Raw genomic sequence first — 18017 nt, forward strand, 5'->3', positions numbered from 1 at the left:
GTGTGTGTGTGTGTGTGTGTGTGTGTGTGTGTGTGTGTGTGTGTGTGTATATATATATACATATATATATATATATCCCCTCAATATATGTTCCACTCTCTATATGCATCCGAAGAAGTGGGCAGTAGCCCACGAAAGCTTATACTCTAATAAATTTGTTAGTCTCTAAGGCTAGGTCTACACTACCCGCCTGAATCGGCGGGTAGAAATCGACCTCTCGGGGATCGACGTGACGTGACAATCGATCCCCGAATCGACGCTCTTACTCCACCCGCGGAGGTGGGAGTAAGCGCTGTCGACGGGAAGCCGCAGAGGTCGATTTTGCTGCCGTCCCTACAGCGGGGTAAGTCGGCTGCGATACGTCGAATTCAGCTACGCTATTCGCGTAGCTGAATTTGCGTATCTTAAATCGACCCCCCCCCGTAGTGAGGACCTGCCCTAAGGTGCCACAAGTACTCCTGTTCTCTATACCACTGCTGTCCCTTCCCTGGGTTTTGGCCCCTTCTTTTCACCTACGTCCCCCAAATTTCCCACCTTTCTGAATGTAACCCTGGCTCAGAAGGCTTGGCTGTATTTCTTCTGCATCCCCTGCAACACCCGCCACCCCCTGCAGAGGGATTCCTGTTTTACAGGCTCATCTAATGACTTCCAGATCCTTAATTTAATTACCAGCCCTTTCTTATCTTAATCACCCTGCCTCTGTTTGTAAACAAAACACTGACTCCCTGCCCCAGGGCCACAAGCTGGGAGCAGCAGGTCTCCTCTGCAGATCTCACGTTCCACACTCAGGCTGTGCTGCCCTTAAGAGCTCTGCCTGGGAGCTCATCTCTTGTAGGAAACTTGGGCTCCCAAAATGGCACCTCTGCTTTTATTCCTCCCAAGGAGCTGTGATCTCTCCCTGGGCTGTTCAGTTCTCCCTGGCTAGGTGCCTGCTGAGGGCAGCGTGACAGCACAGATACAGGGGGTGGGGTGGCCTCTCTGCCATCCCATCCCTTACATTACCTCTAATCTCCCTCTGACAAAAACCTGGTCCTTATAATGGGCTCCTGGGCCCAGTGTGTCCCCTGGTGATTCTGCCCCGGTCCTTGTTCAAAGAGCTGAATGGGAGGAAGTGGCTTGTTTAGGGTTTTCCCTTCCTAGAAGGCCCTCCACCAGGGAGAGCGAACTCAGCGCTGCCACCCACAGTGCAAAAGCAGCTCCTCTGAGCTAATCCTGCTTGATGCCCCTTGTGTCGCCCCCCTCCGCTCTTTAACGAGACTCTGGCACTGAGGGAGTCTGTGCTTCTTCCCCAAATCCCAGGGCACCTGGGATTGGGATGGTGAGAGATGAAGCCTGTGAGTTGCCTCTCCTTCCTGATCTTACCTCTAGAGAGGTGGATTCAGTTTCTGGAGTGCGGGATTAGCCCCTGAGCTGCAGGTCCCTTAAGCATGGAGCCCCAACGGGTCCTTTGGCTGTTTTGGGATGAGGCTGGCCTTAGTGCCGTTCATGCTCTCTCAGATCTTTGACCTGTCTGCAGTTAACATCTTGCTTGGCTGTCCTGTACCCCCAGGGCAGCAGGCCAGATGTGTGCGCTGCCCTGCTCTGCCCAGTGCTGTGGGACTCCTTTGTGGATCACCAAGCCAGGGGAAGAGCTTTGCAGCCCATGTACGCACAGTGGGGCAAGACACCAGCATGACACGATCCGGCCGGCCTGCAAATGCTGTTGGAGACCCCTTGGCTCTGCAGTGACGTTATCACCTGAGCTGTGGATTAACCTGCCCTGTGTTCTGGTCTCAAGTGGCACATCAGCCCCATGTCGCCCCCTCGCCCTTCCACACTCCTTAGAGCTTCCTGCAGCATTATCATTCCCTGGGATTCGCGATCCCTCTCAGTGCTGGCCATTAGCCAAATGTTTATTTCCACTGGGGGGAGAGCTTTCTACTGCAAACCCCTTAAATGACGAGATCTGGGTGGGGCCATAAGCTGCTTGGATCCTGGCGCTGACCACACCCTGGATCTCTGATCCTCGGCTCATGTTTCACACGCTTGTGTCCCCCAGCCAGGCCCCATTCAAAGAAGGCAGCCAGCAGCTCCAGAAGCAGCCGGCGGTGGGACAGTGGAAGCCGCTGGCATCATCCAGCGGTGGGAAGGAGCTGCCGCAGTTGGATCCTCGCTGCAGGGAGGCAGGTGGGGGAGACGACCAATCCACGGCGCAGCTCAATGTCTCCCGCCTGCGCAGCTCCTCAGTGGAGATCCGTGAGAAGGGATCAGAGTTCCTGAAGGAGGAGCTCCACAGAGCACAGAAGGTAAAGGCTTGGGCATGGGGAGGTGTGGGGGGGCAAGCACCCATGGGGCGGGGGCACAGACCAGGAATTGAGGGGTGAAAAGGGTAGACGGGGCGGGAGTATCCATGGGCTGGAAGGTGGGAGCATGTCCTGTTAGGGTACTAACAATGAGTGCAACCTGAGCGTTTGGAGTGATAGGGGGTGAGTGGAGAAGGTGGGGCTGGAATCTGCACAGACGTGGGAAGGGGTAGCGTCAGTGCCCGCAGAGCGGGAGGAGGCAGCAGGACTCAGTGGGAGAGATTGAGGCACGTGGAAGAGGGTGGTGCAGTCTGCAGAGTGTACTGGGGCCTGGCATGTGCTTCTGCCCAGCATGCCAAAGTCCCCACTGTCCTCTCTGCAGGAGCTGAAGCTGAAGGATGAGGAATGTGAGAGGCTGTCAAAGGTCAGAGAGCAGCTGGAGCAGGAGCTGGAGGAGCTGACAGCCAGTCTGTTCGAGGTACCACTTCCCTCCCCCTTCCCCAGTTACTCCCTAAACGGAGTCACTCACTGTCCCCCTTGGGACAGGCTCTCTCTCCTCACTTTGCTCACGCTTTGGGGTTCCCTGCATTCATGGCCAGCCCTTCGCAGTCTGAACAGTAGAGCTGGCCGATTGCGTATGCAGGATGGCAGAGCATGGTGCAAGCTGGCAGCTGTGTTAATGGGGAGGGGCAGCATGCAGGGGACTGGTATGGGAAACAGGCGTTCTCCTTTTCCCCCACTCCACCTCCAGTCACCCCAGCCACGCTGTCAGGAAACCTAAAATAAAGCAGCGCGTGTATTCATTACACTTGGGTTTTCAGCCAGTGGTGTCTGAGGCGGGACCCGGTCTAGGAGAGTCTGGGTGTTTGTGTCCTGCTTCCCCCCAAGCAGCTGGTCCACATCACAGGTTTATTCGACTGCTGCTGCTGCTGAAGCTAGGCAGTTTAGCCCTTTCGCTGGTGCACTAGCCATGCCCCGGGCTTGCTGCAGCTGTTCTCATGTGGCCCATTCTCCAGGCTGCCTGCTGCTCCCTAGCCCTCTCCCAGATGCCAGCACCCGGCCCTTGCCTGGAGAGAGGCACCACAATGCCCTCAATGCACTGCACCCCTGGGAGCTGCTTTACTGCATTCTGCTGGAGGGGGGTGAATATTGAAAGGACCCACGTTCTTGTGCCATGGCTCATGATGAGCTCACAGGCCAGTAAAATCCTGTCTTCCAGCAGCCCAGGACACTCCAACACCTAGCACTGGACAAATCCTTATTGTGCCAGTCGGAGACAGGCATGCGCCGGGGGCACTGCCCCAGGGGCGTTGGGAGGGGGCTATTGTGTTCTGAGCTCCCCGCTGTCCTTGGGAAGGCTGCCACACTTGCTAGGGACCTTTGAGTACCTTGCCCCCCAGGAGAACTGCTGAGCTGCATGTGAAACACCAGGGTGCAGGGTAGAATGTGTCGCTTGGCTTTGTGGGGTTGCTCATTGCAGGGGCTGTGTGTAGCTGGGACTCTGGCTGCGATGAGCAGGAGGTAACGTGTTCTCTCTCCACTGTAGGAAGCGCACAAGATGGTAAGAGATGCAAACACTAAGCAGGCAGCATCAGAGAAGCAGCTGAGGGAGGCACGAGGAAAGGTGAGGACTCTCCGATCCCACCCTCCTGCTGTACAAACACGGGGCTGCCTGTGGTCAGGGGGATAGCAACGTAGCTAAGGGTCACATCCCATCCAGTCTCCTCCCAGTGGGACCTCCTGGACTACTGGCCTCTAGACATTCAGTAGGTCTCTCAGCTCACCGCACAGCAGCTACTGAATGTGGGGAAACGTGCCATTTAAACCAGGAGCAGATCCAACTCTCCTATGAAAAACAGGGTCCAGACTTTCACCTGGGCTCCCACAGGCACAGAACTGACCAGCAGCTTCACCTAGCTGCAGTTTGTCACGTAGCAAACGTGAGGACAAGCTGCTGCTTAGAGGCACCACGGATAAGGGAGGCTGGGGAGATAGGAGTTAGGGACAGGATTCCCTGATCAGGATGTACCACGGGGGCATGGAGCTGCATCTGCTGCTGACTCCTCATCAGGGAAGGGGTCTCTGGCTATAAGACTTAAATATGCCTTGCCTGCGTAGCCTGGGCCATTGCGGGGAATGTGGACTGGGAAGGGGCAGGGAAGGCTCTGCAACTTGTTTCTGATCTGTACAGACCCTGCTCCCTGGTTTGAGATTCTGGGATGGGGTAGGGGGTGGCAGAGCTGGGCAGATGTTGTGAATGGATCAGGAGATGTCTCCTAGGCTGAGTGTGTGGCTGGGTGGTGCGGATGCCCCTGGATCCTGAGCGTGCATTCCCTGCACAGTGCAAGGTACTCTGCTGGGTGGAGGTGGTGGCATTGTTGACTCTCCTTGTCTCGCAGATCGACATGCTGCAAGCAGAGGTAACTGCTTTGAAGACTCTGGTGATCACTTCCACACCTTCCTCTCCAAACCGGGAGCTGCACCCCCAGCTCCAAAGTCCCTCCAAAACTGTCTTCAGGAAAGGGCACGGGCGGAACAAGAGCGCCAGCAGCGCAGTAGTCACAGCCACCAGCCAGAGCTTGCCCGTGGAGTCGGTCAGCAACGAGTGCAAAGAGGTGGGTGAAATCCGTTCACCACATCAGCTCTTGGCCCTGCGTGGGCTTGAGCTGGTGGAGGGATCTTCTCAGGGATTTATTTCCCTTGAGGTCTGCAGAGCCCACAGCCTTTCCCCTGCTCCGCGGCTTCAGCGATGTTCACAGTAACGCTATTTGTGGATTAGGAGTCCTCTGAGTCTTGCTGTGCTGGGAGCTGGGGGTTTCTTGGCAAAATCCCAGACTGTGGGGACTTCCCCTTACAGGAGTCACTCCAGTCTGGATTCAGGAGAGAACCTCTGGAAACAACCTGCATGCCTTTGCAGGACTTTTATGGCTGTATGGATACGGCTCTTAGCACCGCTGGCATCAGGCTGTAAGCACCTACTGAGAACTGGCTTTCCTGATCTGCCTCTGCAGTCTAACAGCTGCTCTGGCTAATGCTGTTTGCTTTGATTTCCCATCTGTCTAGTGTGGACTAGTGGTTAGAGCGCAGGACTGGGAGTTGGAATTTCTGCTTTCTGTTCCTTGGCTCTTCCACTACCTCACTATGTGACCTTGAGCAAGTCACCTTTCCTCCCTGGGTCTCAGTTTCTCTACCTGCAAAGCAGGTTTTGCCTGCCTCCTGAATAGAGCTGGGCAAATAAATACAAACCGCTTTTGTGGATATTCTTTCAACTAAAATCCTGTTAATTTCCTTCACTGAGTTTTATGGACCCTTTCTTTTGCTCTCCCTAAACACTGATGTGAGTACAACATGGGTCTGCCAGAATTTATCTTTCTGCAAACAGTGTTGTGACTAGTTGTGTGAACACACCTTTGCACAAGCGTTTGTACTGCCATCTGGAAAACTCCTTGTGGGTGTCAGAGCTGGAGAGATGAAGAAGCAAGTTTGGCATTTGAGCAGGAAGAACAAACATGGTTGCAGTGGGGGGGTGCACATACTTTGCCTCCACTGCCAGGAGCATTGGTGTCTGCAGCATGGAAGCATTTCAAGAGCAGGGAGGCACTTGGCCCATCTGGCTTGTCAGACAGCTAATCAGACCAGGAAGCGGTGACCAAAGAGGACTGGGCTGACCTCTCGGATGACTATTTATCTGAGAGTGACTTCAGTGAATGGCAATGGGGATGGGTGATTTCAATCAGTGCGCTTCAGCAGCTGCTAATATCACTATGTATGGGATTAGAATTACACACACATGGGGTCTGGGTGTGAACGTGAGGGGAGAATCAAAGGAAGGGTCTGTTAAATAGCCATGAAGTCTTGCTTCATTGGTTTACATCTACCTCTCTCTTGATCAGGTAGGAAAGAACCCAGATATGTTGACATTTGAAGTCCAAGTATGTAGCCAAATAGAAGGATCCTTCTTGTGGCAATAAGGAAAGAGGCTCCTCTCCCGGCATGAATCAAAACTCCAGTGAGCTGCTAAACAAGGTGATCCAATCAGGGTCCAGAAGCAATAGCCCCTGACTCAGGTGTCCAGTCAGGCAGCTGCACTGTTGACTCAGTGATATCAAACAGCTGAAAGGCTGGCGAAGCCAGTGCCAAGCATTAGCTGAACAATTATGACTTGGGGACAAACTTGTAAAAGTCCTGTTCTGTTTGCGTTCAATTCATAAACCACAAAGGGCTGTGTTTGCTGATGCTGTCAATTGCTTGCTCTAATCATGAGGGTCAGTCAGCGAAGGTCTGTAATCAATGGGAAATTCTTGGAGGAAGGTGCTTGTAGAATGCCAAAGATGGTAATTATTTCCCCTTTCTTGCTCACTAAGTGCACAATCCTGGCAAGGTCTCTACTGCGCCCTTGCTCTGGTGTAAACTGTGTCTACACAAGGGATTTCCATTGGTGCCTAAAATCCAGAGCCTACATTTTCAAAAACGTGACTAGTGAATTTGAATGCCTCTGTTTTTAGGTGCCCGCCTTGAAACGTACTTATGGGGCCTCAGGGTTGTGCAACACGTTGGGGAAAATCAGGTTTCTTTAAGGCAGCTCAAGCTGGGCACCCAAAAACTGAGCAACCCCAAATCACTGGCGGCTTCTGAAAACTTAGGCCAATGATATGCTGAAGAACCTACGAGCTTTTGAGAGGCACTTGGCGCGCTGACAGGCAGAACTTGAGTTTTCTGTATCTTCTGTCTCACATTTTTGCCTTTCTTTCTCTGCCTGCCCCTCTGAACTGTTTCCTTGTCTGTCTCTCTTCTCTCCACTCGTCCTTCAAAGTTTGGCGTGCCCACTCTCCTCTCTCTACTCCTCTGTATTGTCCCGGGGAAGGCCATCCACATCACCTACGAGCCAGGCTGGCAGGCCCTGGTGGCAGATTCTTCCTCGTCATCCTCCTTGCGGCAGGTAACCTCTGGAGCTAGAATATATGTGGCACAGAGAACAGGCTAGGGGGAGGGTGGGATTCATCAGCCTCTCACAACTTCAGCCTTTCAGCTCTTCCTTTCTTTGACACTAACATCCATTTTTTTGTTTCTCTAATTGATTTCCATATTGTGGCGATGGAGTTGTCTCCCGGCACCAGGTGAGCAGTCTCCATAGCATAGAGCTAGTGCACTGTCAGGACAGACTGGGGACTGTGCTGCTTTGTTCACTTACGTTCTTTTCATTCTGGGCTTGTTTTGTCATCCCCCGCCGCCCATTCTCCTTTAACAAACTGTAACAGGGTCTGCTGGTTGTTTAAGGACAGGGCCAGGCCCAGCATGGTCCTGTCACTGCTGCAGCCTAGAGCCGAGGCATGCTGGGATTTGACATTGGACTGATGGGAATTGTAGAGCATGGTGGGAGCGGGCAGGGAAGCAGGATATAAAATGAGAGATACTAGGGAAGAGGCAAGATCTGCTGTAGGTCCCTCACAGCTGTGAATTTGCGTCCATCTGTAAAGGGGAATAGGTGCAGCAGCTCCCATGCCCTGGAAAGCTGCTCCCTCTCTGCAGAGAACCCATAACAAATGTAACCATTCAGTGCTCTGAAGGAAGGCTGCTTCTTATACCTTGGGTGACCAGATAGAAAGTGTGAAAATTTGGGACAGGGGATGGGGGGTAATAGAAACCTATTTAAGAAAAAGCCCCAAATATCGGGACTGTCCCTATAAAATCGGGACATCTGGTCACCCTACTTATACCCTGCTTTCCCTTCTATGCATGCCCCGCTGCCTACAATCCCCATCATTTCCGGGAACAACAACTCACAGAATGCCTCAGTTCTGGGCTGCAGAAGCTCCAAGGCTGCTGGGTTTGGACCTGTCTTTAAAGGGCCAGCACACCTGCTACACAAATGGATAGAAATGGTGATGGCTATTCACTGAAAGCTTTTCCCTGACACTCTCCTTTACTGTATTGACCTTTTTCTCCAAGGGGATTCTGCCTTTATGTCCTGACCTTCGTTGCCATCGTGGGCTAGCCCTGCCTATCCTCTCCTGAGATGAGAGGGGAATTTGGTCTATTCACTCGTTCTCTGGCTGCCTCCCCCAGTGGGGACTCTGCCTTGCCTTTGGGAAACTCGGGCATTTCACAGACCTCAGACTGAGCTACCCTCACTTGGCATGTTAATCTGTCACAGAGATGGTGATGTGGGTGGCAGATGCAGAGGTTCCCCTGGGGGCGATCCTGCTTTTCTCCGCAGTTCCTGCTGAGGTTCCAAGGCAGCCTTGTAGTTGGGGAATTGGTGTGTTAACTCTTGTGGTGTCTTTCCCCCTCTGCCCAACCCCACACCTTCTCTCTTCCTGTGTCTCCCCTGAGCTCGCTGCAGGTCGACTCCATCCTATTCGCCGAGTTCCAAGCCTGGAAGGAATCCCCGACTCTGGAAAAATCGTGCTCCTTCCTGGAGAGGATTTACCGGGAAGATGTGGGGCCCTGCCTGGACTTCACCAAACAGGAGGTGAGCACTGGAGCAGAAGCAAGGACTTGTGGGGGGTCGCTCTGCTCAGACATTCAGGCTGTATTGATGCTGAGGAGGCGCGCAGTCATCACCTCATTGGACATGAGCTTTGCTGATCTGAATTCAGGTCTGTGTTTCTTGCTGTAGCTATCAGAGCTAGTGCGGGAGGCCGTGGAGCAGAACACGCTCACCATAGAGCCCGTGGCTACCCAGGCACTGCCCGTGGTGAAGGTGTCGGCGATGGAATGTGGCGGACCAAAGTAAGGAACCTCCCAGGTGCTCCCTCAGCCATCACTGACGCTCACATCCAGCCTCGTCCCACACTACGACAGCTTCCGTCCCACACATCTGCTCAGCCTTCTGCTGTGTCTCCAGAGCGCTGTCTCAGATCTCTCTAGGGGTCCCATCACCTGAGTATCTGAGCAGTACTGGGTAGTAGCTGAGTAGTCTGGTGTAGAAACACCTCTTTAGTTAATATTTCACGGTGTGTTTTCCCATCCCAAACCAAGGCCAGCAGCTGGCCTGGATCCAGGCACTCACCACTAGGGGCTGGTTGAGCCACATGGAATTTGAGGCTTTGGAGTCTTCCTGAATTATTTTGGGAGGCTGGAAAAACTACTTGGAGTTCACAAACTTACCGAACGTTTTCTTCCTCTAACTTAAACTCGGGGCGGGGGGAGTCACCCAAGGGTGAGTTGTTTGAAAACATTATCTCTCAAGGGCAGAATTTGCTATGTACTGTGGCTAGGAGAACCCCCAGAAGCCGAGCCAGCAGGACTGGGTGACCCGCAGATGGTGTTTTTTATTCCTCCCCTCTTGCAATTTCTCCTATGCATGTGTCCCATAGAGTCCAAGTTCACATCACATTTTTGAACCCATGATGCTCTAGGTGGGTTTGAAATGGGGCAAAATAAGCTCACCCATCTCTCCTCCCTATCTTTCACCTCAACCCCTCCTGAGAGTTGCGTCGACTGTTTTCAGAGTCACTACTGTGACAGCTTGGGAATCACTTGTCTGTCTGTGCTTCTGATGTTACAGGGCCTCAGTTCCCCCAGGAAGGGAAGTGGCAGGAAATGTTTCAATTCAGTATCACTGCAAACAGAGAGGGGTCAGACTCCTGAGCTTTACCTTTCTTGATCAAGAGAGAGGATTTCACTTAGCTGTTGTGTTTAGGTCAGCTTGGGTTTTTTTCCTGCTGCTAGCAGCAGCAGCTTCCAAGCCAAAGGTCATCTCTCATGTCAGGAGGCAGTGACCTGAATGACACACAGACTACATGGCAAGCTGTTCCACATTCTCTTTCTTCTCAAAACAAATCACTCTGTGAGTGTTAGTCCCATGCCAAAAACAAGCCATCCTGTGTGTATCCTGACTGGTTGCCTTCTGTTTTTTTTGTCTCTTCTCACAGCGGGTTCCGGTCGCAAATTGTAACGTAAGTGATTTTTAGCTAATGATGAAAGATCTCTGATCCATTAACAAGTTACTAACTCACCTGGTTACTAATGGCTTTGAGGCTAGAGTTTAGCCAGTAACTTTTTTAATCCTGCTAATGCTGGAAGGTGAATTGAAGGTCCCACTTATAACACTCTTTGGGACAAATGGCCTAAAAGTGACTAGTGATTTTTGGGCCCAACTTCTAGAGAGGCCTAGTTTCTGGAGGGTGAGTGCTCAGCGCTCTCTGAAAATCCTCTCCCTTTAATATGTCTCAAACACTAGGCGGCCCAAATCACTCCTCACTTCAGTAGGCCAGGCTTCTGCTTTTATTGTTTAGCCTGTGTTTGTCTGTTTAAATCCCCTGCTAGTGGGGGAGAGAAGATAATGAAACAGGCTCACAAGCCCTCCTGAACATTTGGTGTCACATTTCCTATCTCGCTGATTCTTCCTGCCTGATTCGTGGCCATTCTAGCTACTTTCACAGCTAAGGAGTGATGCCAATGTCCAGCCCAGAGGCGCGGGGACTGAGAAGGATGTGACGATGGTTAAATGCTGAGAAATACCAGGAAATCCCTATTGGGCGGCATGAAGTGGTGCTGGAAACGTTCCCTGGAATTTTTCAACAAATGCTGGAAACTGGATTTCTCTTTACAGACAGTTGAAAAGAGTCAGAGAAGATCAGGAGACTCCAACATCTCCTGGCCTTTGATGTGGAAAGACTCCCATCAGTTTCAGTGGGCTTTGGCTCAGGCCCCATCTGATTAAAAGGGACTCTGGAGGGGGCTATAATAACTTCACTGCCTCCAAGATACCAACTGCAAGCGAGATGCTCAGTGGAGCATAATCATTGGGTATAATCAGCGGTGAGCCCCAGTGTATAGTCCATGTGGTCATTCAATGAAGATGCCAGACCACATGGGCATTCCGCCCTTTTTGCAGATGGGATTTAATTTATAAACCTTTTCTTGTTTAAGTTCGTGTTTGAAGTTAAAAGTTAATGTTTGAACTTGGCCTCTGTGTGACATGGCACAGGTTAGAACTGACCGACTCTGTGCTGTGGGTTCTAGCAGAATAAGCTTCCAGGAAAAACACACGTTAAAGGACAATGAAGAAATGATTCACTGATTGGAAAAGAAGACATGCATAATGGGAGGTTAAAGGAGCTATGTAGTAGCATGCTGCCAGAGAGTATTACATATCCCCTTTGTAGCTGGACCGTAGAAGAGGTTATCAGCCTTCAACTATCTCCAGATAATGGAGTTAGTCCTTTGTAGCTCAAATGCTAGAGGCTTGTGTTTTGAAACTGGGTTCAATTCCCAGTGAGTAGTTGTGTGCACAGAGACTGATGATGAGGAACTTTGGTAAAACTCCCATTGGCTCCAGTGAAAACTCTGCTTGAGTAAGGACTCCAGGCTTTGGCTCTGAACTGGACATGAGCCAAGGGAAGAGCAGAGTTATTCTGGATTTACACCAGTGTGACTGAGCTCAGGATCTGGCCTTTGGTTTATAAATACCTTCAGTGTAACAACAGTATAAACTGAGAAAGGGGAAAGTTCCCAGGCTCAGAAGATGGTAGGACAAAGAGCAATGACTTTAAAGATGAGGAAGAAGAAGGTCTAGAAGGGATGCTCAGAGCAACGGAGCAGTGAAGGGGATGGTCAAAGCATTGTTGCTACAGAGTTCAAGAGAAGGTTGGAGACTTGGTTAATGAGAATAAAATAGTGAGAGACCCTGCAAAATGCAGGGATCAGACTGGGTGGTCCAAGTGGCTCTGGTCCATCAGGGAATCTGTATTATGGAGGGAATATGTCCTAAAACCCCACTACTCCCACTGTGATAATAGTAGAATGGAACAACTTAAATATCTGAGTAGTCAGAGTATGGATTGTATGTGCCATGTTTCTGCGTGGAGAAACTGAACCGCAATCTGAGCTTGGCCACAGATCTCCTGATGTGCACTAGACCTGGTCTCTGAGCGATCCGGAGAGCTGTCGTATGGCACTCTGACCAAACAGATCGAGCCCTGAGTGGTGATGAAGGAACAGCCCCCTCCCATCACAGAACATAGAGACCCTTTTCCTAAGGCCGAGTAACCCCAAGTGCATGTATGATGGAGTGGGTGCAGAGAACAGACAGAACTCTTTACACTCGTTACATTGCTTCATCCTAATGTCTAACAGCTTTTCTCCTGGCCTGTTGCCAGCACTGCATGTCCTTCTGGTTTCAGACCATACAGGGGGAGCCCTGGCATGCAGGGCCCTGTATCAGTTTACCTGGTGATTGTGTAGCTCCTGGTGCCTCCTGTGCAAATGTAGGTTGAGAAGTCTCCTGTACTTGCCCCTTCCTGCAGCTTTTATTGAATTGTTTCTGGCAGCAGAGAACTCAAATCCCACCTTCCTCTTTCCTCTCCTGGGCTCTGATTGACTCAGACCTGGCTGCTGGGGTTTGGCTTGAGGAAGCTGCCAGTTGCCATGCTCTGCTCCTCCAGGAGCTATCCTTCACTGAAGCACTGTTTTCCTTTCTCCCTACAGGAAGTGCGCTCTGAGTGGCCTTTCCCGAGCCTGCAAACACCGCATCAAGCTGGGGGATTCTGGGAATTATTATTACATCTCACCATCCTGCCGGGCCAGGGTGAGTCCTCCAGCATCCCAGGGGCCATCTTTTCTCCCCAGCTCCTTCCAGGAACTGAAACAGATTAATCCCTGGTGTAGCTCCACGGAAGACAGTAGGGGCGAATTTGGCTGATAGAGTTGGATTGGCTCTCAGTCAGTCTGCATTGATCGCTGCTACCCACCCCTGTTTCTCAGTGCAGTGGTCTGGGTTATGTTACTCATTTAAGGCAACAGTAACTTTCAAAATATGTCTTTACTTCTCTTTTCTCCATGATTTGATTCTCTGTGAAGCTTTGATTTTGTCAAACACTATAATTCACTGTTCCTTGAATGCTGGGTTTCATTACTGTGCAGTGGAGAGCAAGTGACTAAGGCTGTTCTGGAAGCAGACTCTCCTTTTACTCTGGAGGGCACTGAAAAGGTAAATTATTCCGTATTATTATGGCCCTGATTCAGCAAAGTACTTAAACAAATGGTTATGCTCCGCTCTCTTCAGCAAAGCTATCAAGCATTTGCCTAAAAGATAACCATGTGTTTAAATGCTTTGCTGTCTTGGGGCCTAAAGGAGCAAATCATTCCCTACAGCAGTCCCTGTCTGGGGTAGGGCTGTGGGGGATATTGGTAATAGAGCTCAAACTTTGTCACTTTAACAAAAACAGTCCAATTTAGCACAACTCCTCCTTGCACAAACTGTGTAGTTTTTCACTAGGGCTTTTTCAAACAAAAGAAATTCTTGTGTTGTAAAACTTCTTTCAGCAGAGCTCAGTTGTTCCTTTCAAGTCTGAATGTTCACAAAGTGCAAAGGTCTTGTAATTCTGGCCCAGGATGTTTGTTACACATATTGTAGTGTAACTGGCTGGCCCCTGCTCATCTTCACACAGCCTTAATTTCTGGTACTGAATACACATAAATATCTGCCTCTCTCCTAACTCTCATCCCTGGCTGAAAATACACAGGACTTAGAAAGCTCTTTTCATCCATAATTCTCAAAGTACTTTAGTATTGCTGCAGATGAGGAGATAGGGCCCCAGAGAGATGAAGTGACTTGCTCAAGGTCACACAGTGCCTCAGTGGCAGAGCAGAAATTAGACCCCACAGCCCTTTACTTCCAGTCTAGCCCCGTGTCTGCACTTCCCCTGCCTATCCCACTTTACTCTCCTCCTCCTGCCAGGGGGAGTCCCATGGGTTCGCACCAGGATTTCCAAAGTGACAGTAGTGCTGGGCATCCATTGCTCCCATTGACTCCAGCTGGAGTTGCGGATGCTCTGCACTTGTGAAAAATCAGCCTTGTGAGCATAGAGGATGATGCCAAAGCACTGAGATGAGTGGTGGCGATACCAAACCCTGCAGCCTTAAGGAAGAGGGATCCTCTGGCCAGCGTATCTGCCTTTGCTTTGGCCAGCCCCTGCTGTGCTATTAATTATTATTATTGTTGTTGAGGCTGTTTTACAGCAGTGTCTTTCTCTCTCTCTCTCCTAGATCACAGCCGTATGCAACTTCTTCACCTACATTCGCTACATCCAGCAGGGCTTGGTGAGACAGGATGGTAAGAGGCAGCCGGTGGCCCCCAGCAGAGGTTTGGGGGTCAGTGGGAGCTATTGCGGACGCTGCTCCCTGTTGCAGAAAGGGACTGGGCTCCTAATGCTCAGTGAAGGGAGGCGAGAGGGCAGGAGGGACTTTCCCTCAGCCTAGTAAATGCTCTGGAGGGATGGGAGGGCCCCAGTCTAGCTGAATGGGAGGGAGATGTGGAGAGCTGTAGAGGGGTTGAGGGAGAGAGGTCAGTAAAGGGGCAGGGAAGCAAGGGAGAGGGACAAGAGGCCTGATGTGGGACGGGCAGGAGAGGGGTGGAGAAGGAAGGGCGGTGCCCACACTGTGCTTTGGGGGGCTATGCCCCATGCTGCAGGGCTGGCTGAGCAGGATGGCCCTAGTCCTATGGCTCAATCCAGTCCATGAGTACTCTCTGTGTGGACCAATGTCCCACTCATAGGGGAGGGGGCTGAGCCAGGTAGCTCGCACGGCAGCTAGTGTGGGGCTGGCTAACTCTCCTGCCCCTTTGCTTTGCAGTGGAGCTGATGTACTGGGAAATCATGCGGCTCAGGAGGGAAATGTCCATGGCTAAGCTGGGCTTCTACCCCAGTGCGATGTAGGCTGGGCCTCGCCGTCTGAAGGGAGCTGCCCCAGCACGAACGTCACGTACTCCAGCAGACAGACAGACTGAGGCAGCGCATCTACGCCGACGGGGTTCCCTCCTTCTCCCAGCCTGACGTGAACCGCAGAGGAGAGGAGCAGAGTTCCCCCGTCCAAAGGCCTCCTTGCTGCCGTTCTCACAGTGACTATGAGATGCAGACACCCTCACCTCCCCCCAGAGATGGGCTGGTCCTTTGAGCTCTGGGGGTGGCCAGCGCTAAGTTCTGTCCATAGTGGATCCTTTTCTCTATGCTGCCTATAGCCAGTTTTTTTAATTTTATACACAATCTTGCTTCTGTGGATTCTCCGAGACCTGCTGTGCACGAGGCGGGTCCTGGGCTCCTCTGTTTGGCAGAGGATCCTTTTGCACCGAACTGCAGCTGGGCCTTCCCACATCCACCCCTCTGCCTGAGCGAGGCAGGGGTGCAGTATTGCTCGGCTATGCCCCCAGCAAATGCCAGCACCGCACAGTAATCTCACTGAGAGCCATGCAAAGCATGTTTTCCAAGTGCTTCCCTGCTCCTCTGGCAGTCACCTGTAGGAGTCACTTTCCATCCGCTCAGTCACAAAGAGGGGTTTGATTCTCTTTTCAGCTCAGGGTTTGGTTTTGTAACCCAGCTCAGAGCTGCCGCTGGGAGAGCTACAGCGTAGGCCAAAGCTCCGTGCCTGGGGCCTCGGTCGCAGTGCAAATGGAAATTGCAGAACAGAAACTTGGCCACAGCTATGCTGAGGTTGGCTGTACTAGGCTGCAGACAGTGTCTCTTCAGGTCCTTGTGAGGCAGCGGTGCCCGGCTATGGTCACTGCAGGAATGAGCATCTCCCTATTGCTTTGCTATAAACCCCAGCCAAGGACAGATGCCTCCTAGCCACTCCTGTTTCTAGGCTGCGGCCTCAGGCATTCAACTCCCTGCTGTCTCAATATAAACTCCAGCCTGGGGCTGTCTCCTCTCTGGCTTTTCTTATAGCCCCCAACTCAGGCAGTTGCTACTCAGTGGCCAGTTATAGGCTCTGGCCCTGGGCATTCACTTCTGTGCTGCTCCATTATAGATTAAGGCCAGAAGGAACCATTAAATCATGTAGTCTGACCTCCTGTATAACAGAGGCTGTAGAATTTCACCCAGCGACTCCTGTATTGGACCCGAGCCTTGCCAGTGCTTCGGGGTGAAAGTAACTTAAGGCACTTACTGGTACGCAGGGCAGCCGGGGTCCTGAGTAAGGTTCGGGGGGCGGGGCTGGGGCCAGACTTCCCCAGCCAGCCCTTCATTTAAAGGGCCTGGGGCTCCTGGACATCGCTGTCAATGCTACCCTGGGGCTCCAGCAGTGATTTAAAGGGCCTGCGGCTCTGGCTGCAGTAGCGGTAGCTGGGAGCCCCTGGCCCTTTAAATCACCGCCGGAGCCCCATGGTAGCGGCAGCAGCACCTTGGAGCCCCGGGGCTCTGGCGGCGATTTAAAGGGCAGGGGGCTCCGGCTGCTACTCGGAGCCCCGGGCCCTTTTAAATTGCTGGGCCCCAGGGAAGCTGCCCCCTGTGGTACGGTTGGCTGTGTACCGGCTCTTACCGGTATGCAGGACCGGACCGGCTTACTTTCACCTCTGCAGTGCTTTCTTAATGGTCTCCCAGCTCCCCAGCAGGGAGCCCTGAGACACCACTGCATGTGGGTGACAGCGCCTGGGGCAACCATTTCCTAGGCCCCCCTGCAGCTCACATCTCCCCTCCCACTGTCATTAATATAGGATCATATGCAGTAGTGCTGGGAGGGCCTGATCCAAAGCTCATTGAAATCCTTGGGCTTCCAGTAGCTTGGGCTCAGACCTTAAATATACATGGTGCTTTACAGAACCTTGCAAAGCCATGATCCTTGCCTTGGAGTGTTTTTATAATTGAATAATTAACCTCGTCTACTATGTCATTGTCTTGGCTGCCATCCTGTGCTGTTGTATCATCTCACCTGGCGCTGCTGAGCCGCGTTTCTCTGTGATGTAACTCCACTGCCATCAGCAGAGCTGCAATTCAGCCCATCGGCACCCAGACTCAGATCGTCTGTGATGTCAGAGCCTCTCCCCGGAGGAGCTGCTACACAAGTAACCTGATCACGTGCAAAGGAAAACGCTGTGCCTGAGTCGCCTTCTGTTCTGCTTTGTGTTTGTCTGGGACAGGGAGGCAAATGGCAATAGAACCTCTGGGCTGTTTGCAGGTCAGCAGATGCCTCGTTGCATAAGAGCCTCTTGAGCGTGGGTCAGCAATCCTGGGAGAGGCACTCCTTTCATCACGCGAATGTTGGCTGCACCCTGCTGCTCTGCCTGGTGGCCCTTGGTGCCACCCTGATGGCATACAGTGGCACTTGCAAGCAAAGCGTTGGTCAATAAGTGAAACTCAAGTCCTGCTCCCCAGGAGGGTAGCTGGGAGGAGGATGCTGGAAATGCTCCCATGGTACCTACCTCTTCCTGCTTAGAATAGGGCTGGTCTGAAACACCAGCACCCAGTTGTGGCCCCACTGCTTGGCTCTGCTTCAGCAGCCATGAGCCATAGTGGGATTGCAAGGTCTAATTCCTCTTCAGCAACTGGGTGCCCTGGAAATCCTCACTCTGATCCTGGCTGAAAAAATATTAGCTGTTTTCTGCAAGGGAAGGTGTTTTACACTGTGAATTACAGGCCTGGAGAGTGAGCGTTTAGGGACGAGCTAGGCTGGGTGCCAGCGTTTGGGCTGGTGTGAATCAGCATCTCTCTGAGGCCTTGGCTATACTGGCGTTGTACAGCGCTGCAACTTGCTGCGCTCAGGGGTGTGAAAACGCCCCCCCCTCCCCCTGAGCGCAGCGAGTGCAGCGCTGTAAAGCGCCAGTGTGATCAGAGCCGGCAGCACTGCATGCTCACTCGCAGCGCTGCAAGCTACTCCCCTCGGAGAGGTGGAGTACATACAGTGCTGCGAGAGCTCTGTCGCAGTGCTGGCGGCGCGACTACACTCGCGCTTCACAGCACTGCCACGGCAGCGCTGTGAATTCCCGAGTGCAGCCAAGGCCTGAGTCCAGTGAAGCTA

General features: G+C 52.2%; 1 protein-coding gene across 5 annotated transcripts in view; it reads left to right on the forward strand.

The window, feature by feature from the left end:
• The window catches only part of RAB3IL1 (RAB3A interacting protein like 1), a 28411-nt gene extending 10629 nt beyond the window's left edge, over nt 1-17782 (forward strand). For 2 of the 5 annotated variants that reach the window (XM_034770531.1, XM_034770536.1), the window contains exons 2-12: nt 2039-2285; nt 2665-2760; nt 3829-3906; nt 4682-4897; nt 7096-7221; nt 8626-8754; nt 8902-9014; nt 10160-10183; nt 12717-12816; nt 14277-14343; nt 14862-17782. In XM_034770531.1, coding sequence (XP_034626422.1) covers nt 2039-2285; nt 2665-2760; nt 3829-3906; nt 4682-4897; nt 7096-7221; nt 8626-8754; nt 8902-9014; nt 10160-10183; nt 12717-12816; nt 14277-14343; nt 14862-14944 — 1279 coding nt within the window. In that variant the 3' untranslated portion in view covers nt 14945-17782. Of the gene's footprint in view, nt 1-2038; nt 2286-2664; nt 2761-3828; nt 3907-4681; nt 4898-7095; nt 7222-8615; nt 8755-8901; nt 9015-10159; nt 10184-12716; nt 12817-14276; nt 14344-14861 lie in introns of all 5 variants that reach the window. The other 3 variants (XM_034770532.1, XM_034770535.1, XM_034770533.1) reach the window with 3 other exon arrangements.
• The last annotated feature ends 235 nt before the right edge of the window (nt 17783-18017 follow it).

This window comes from Trachemys scripta, chromosome 4 (genome assembly GCF_013100865.1).
Source record: "Trachemys scripta elegans isolate TJP31775 chromosome 4, CAS_Tse_1.0, whole genome shotgun sequence".
Classification (NCBI taxonomy): domain Eukaryota; kingdom Metazoa; phylum Chordata; order Testudines; family Emydidae; genus Trachemys; species Trachemys scripta.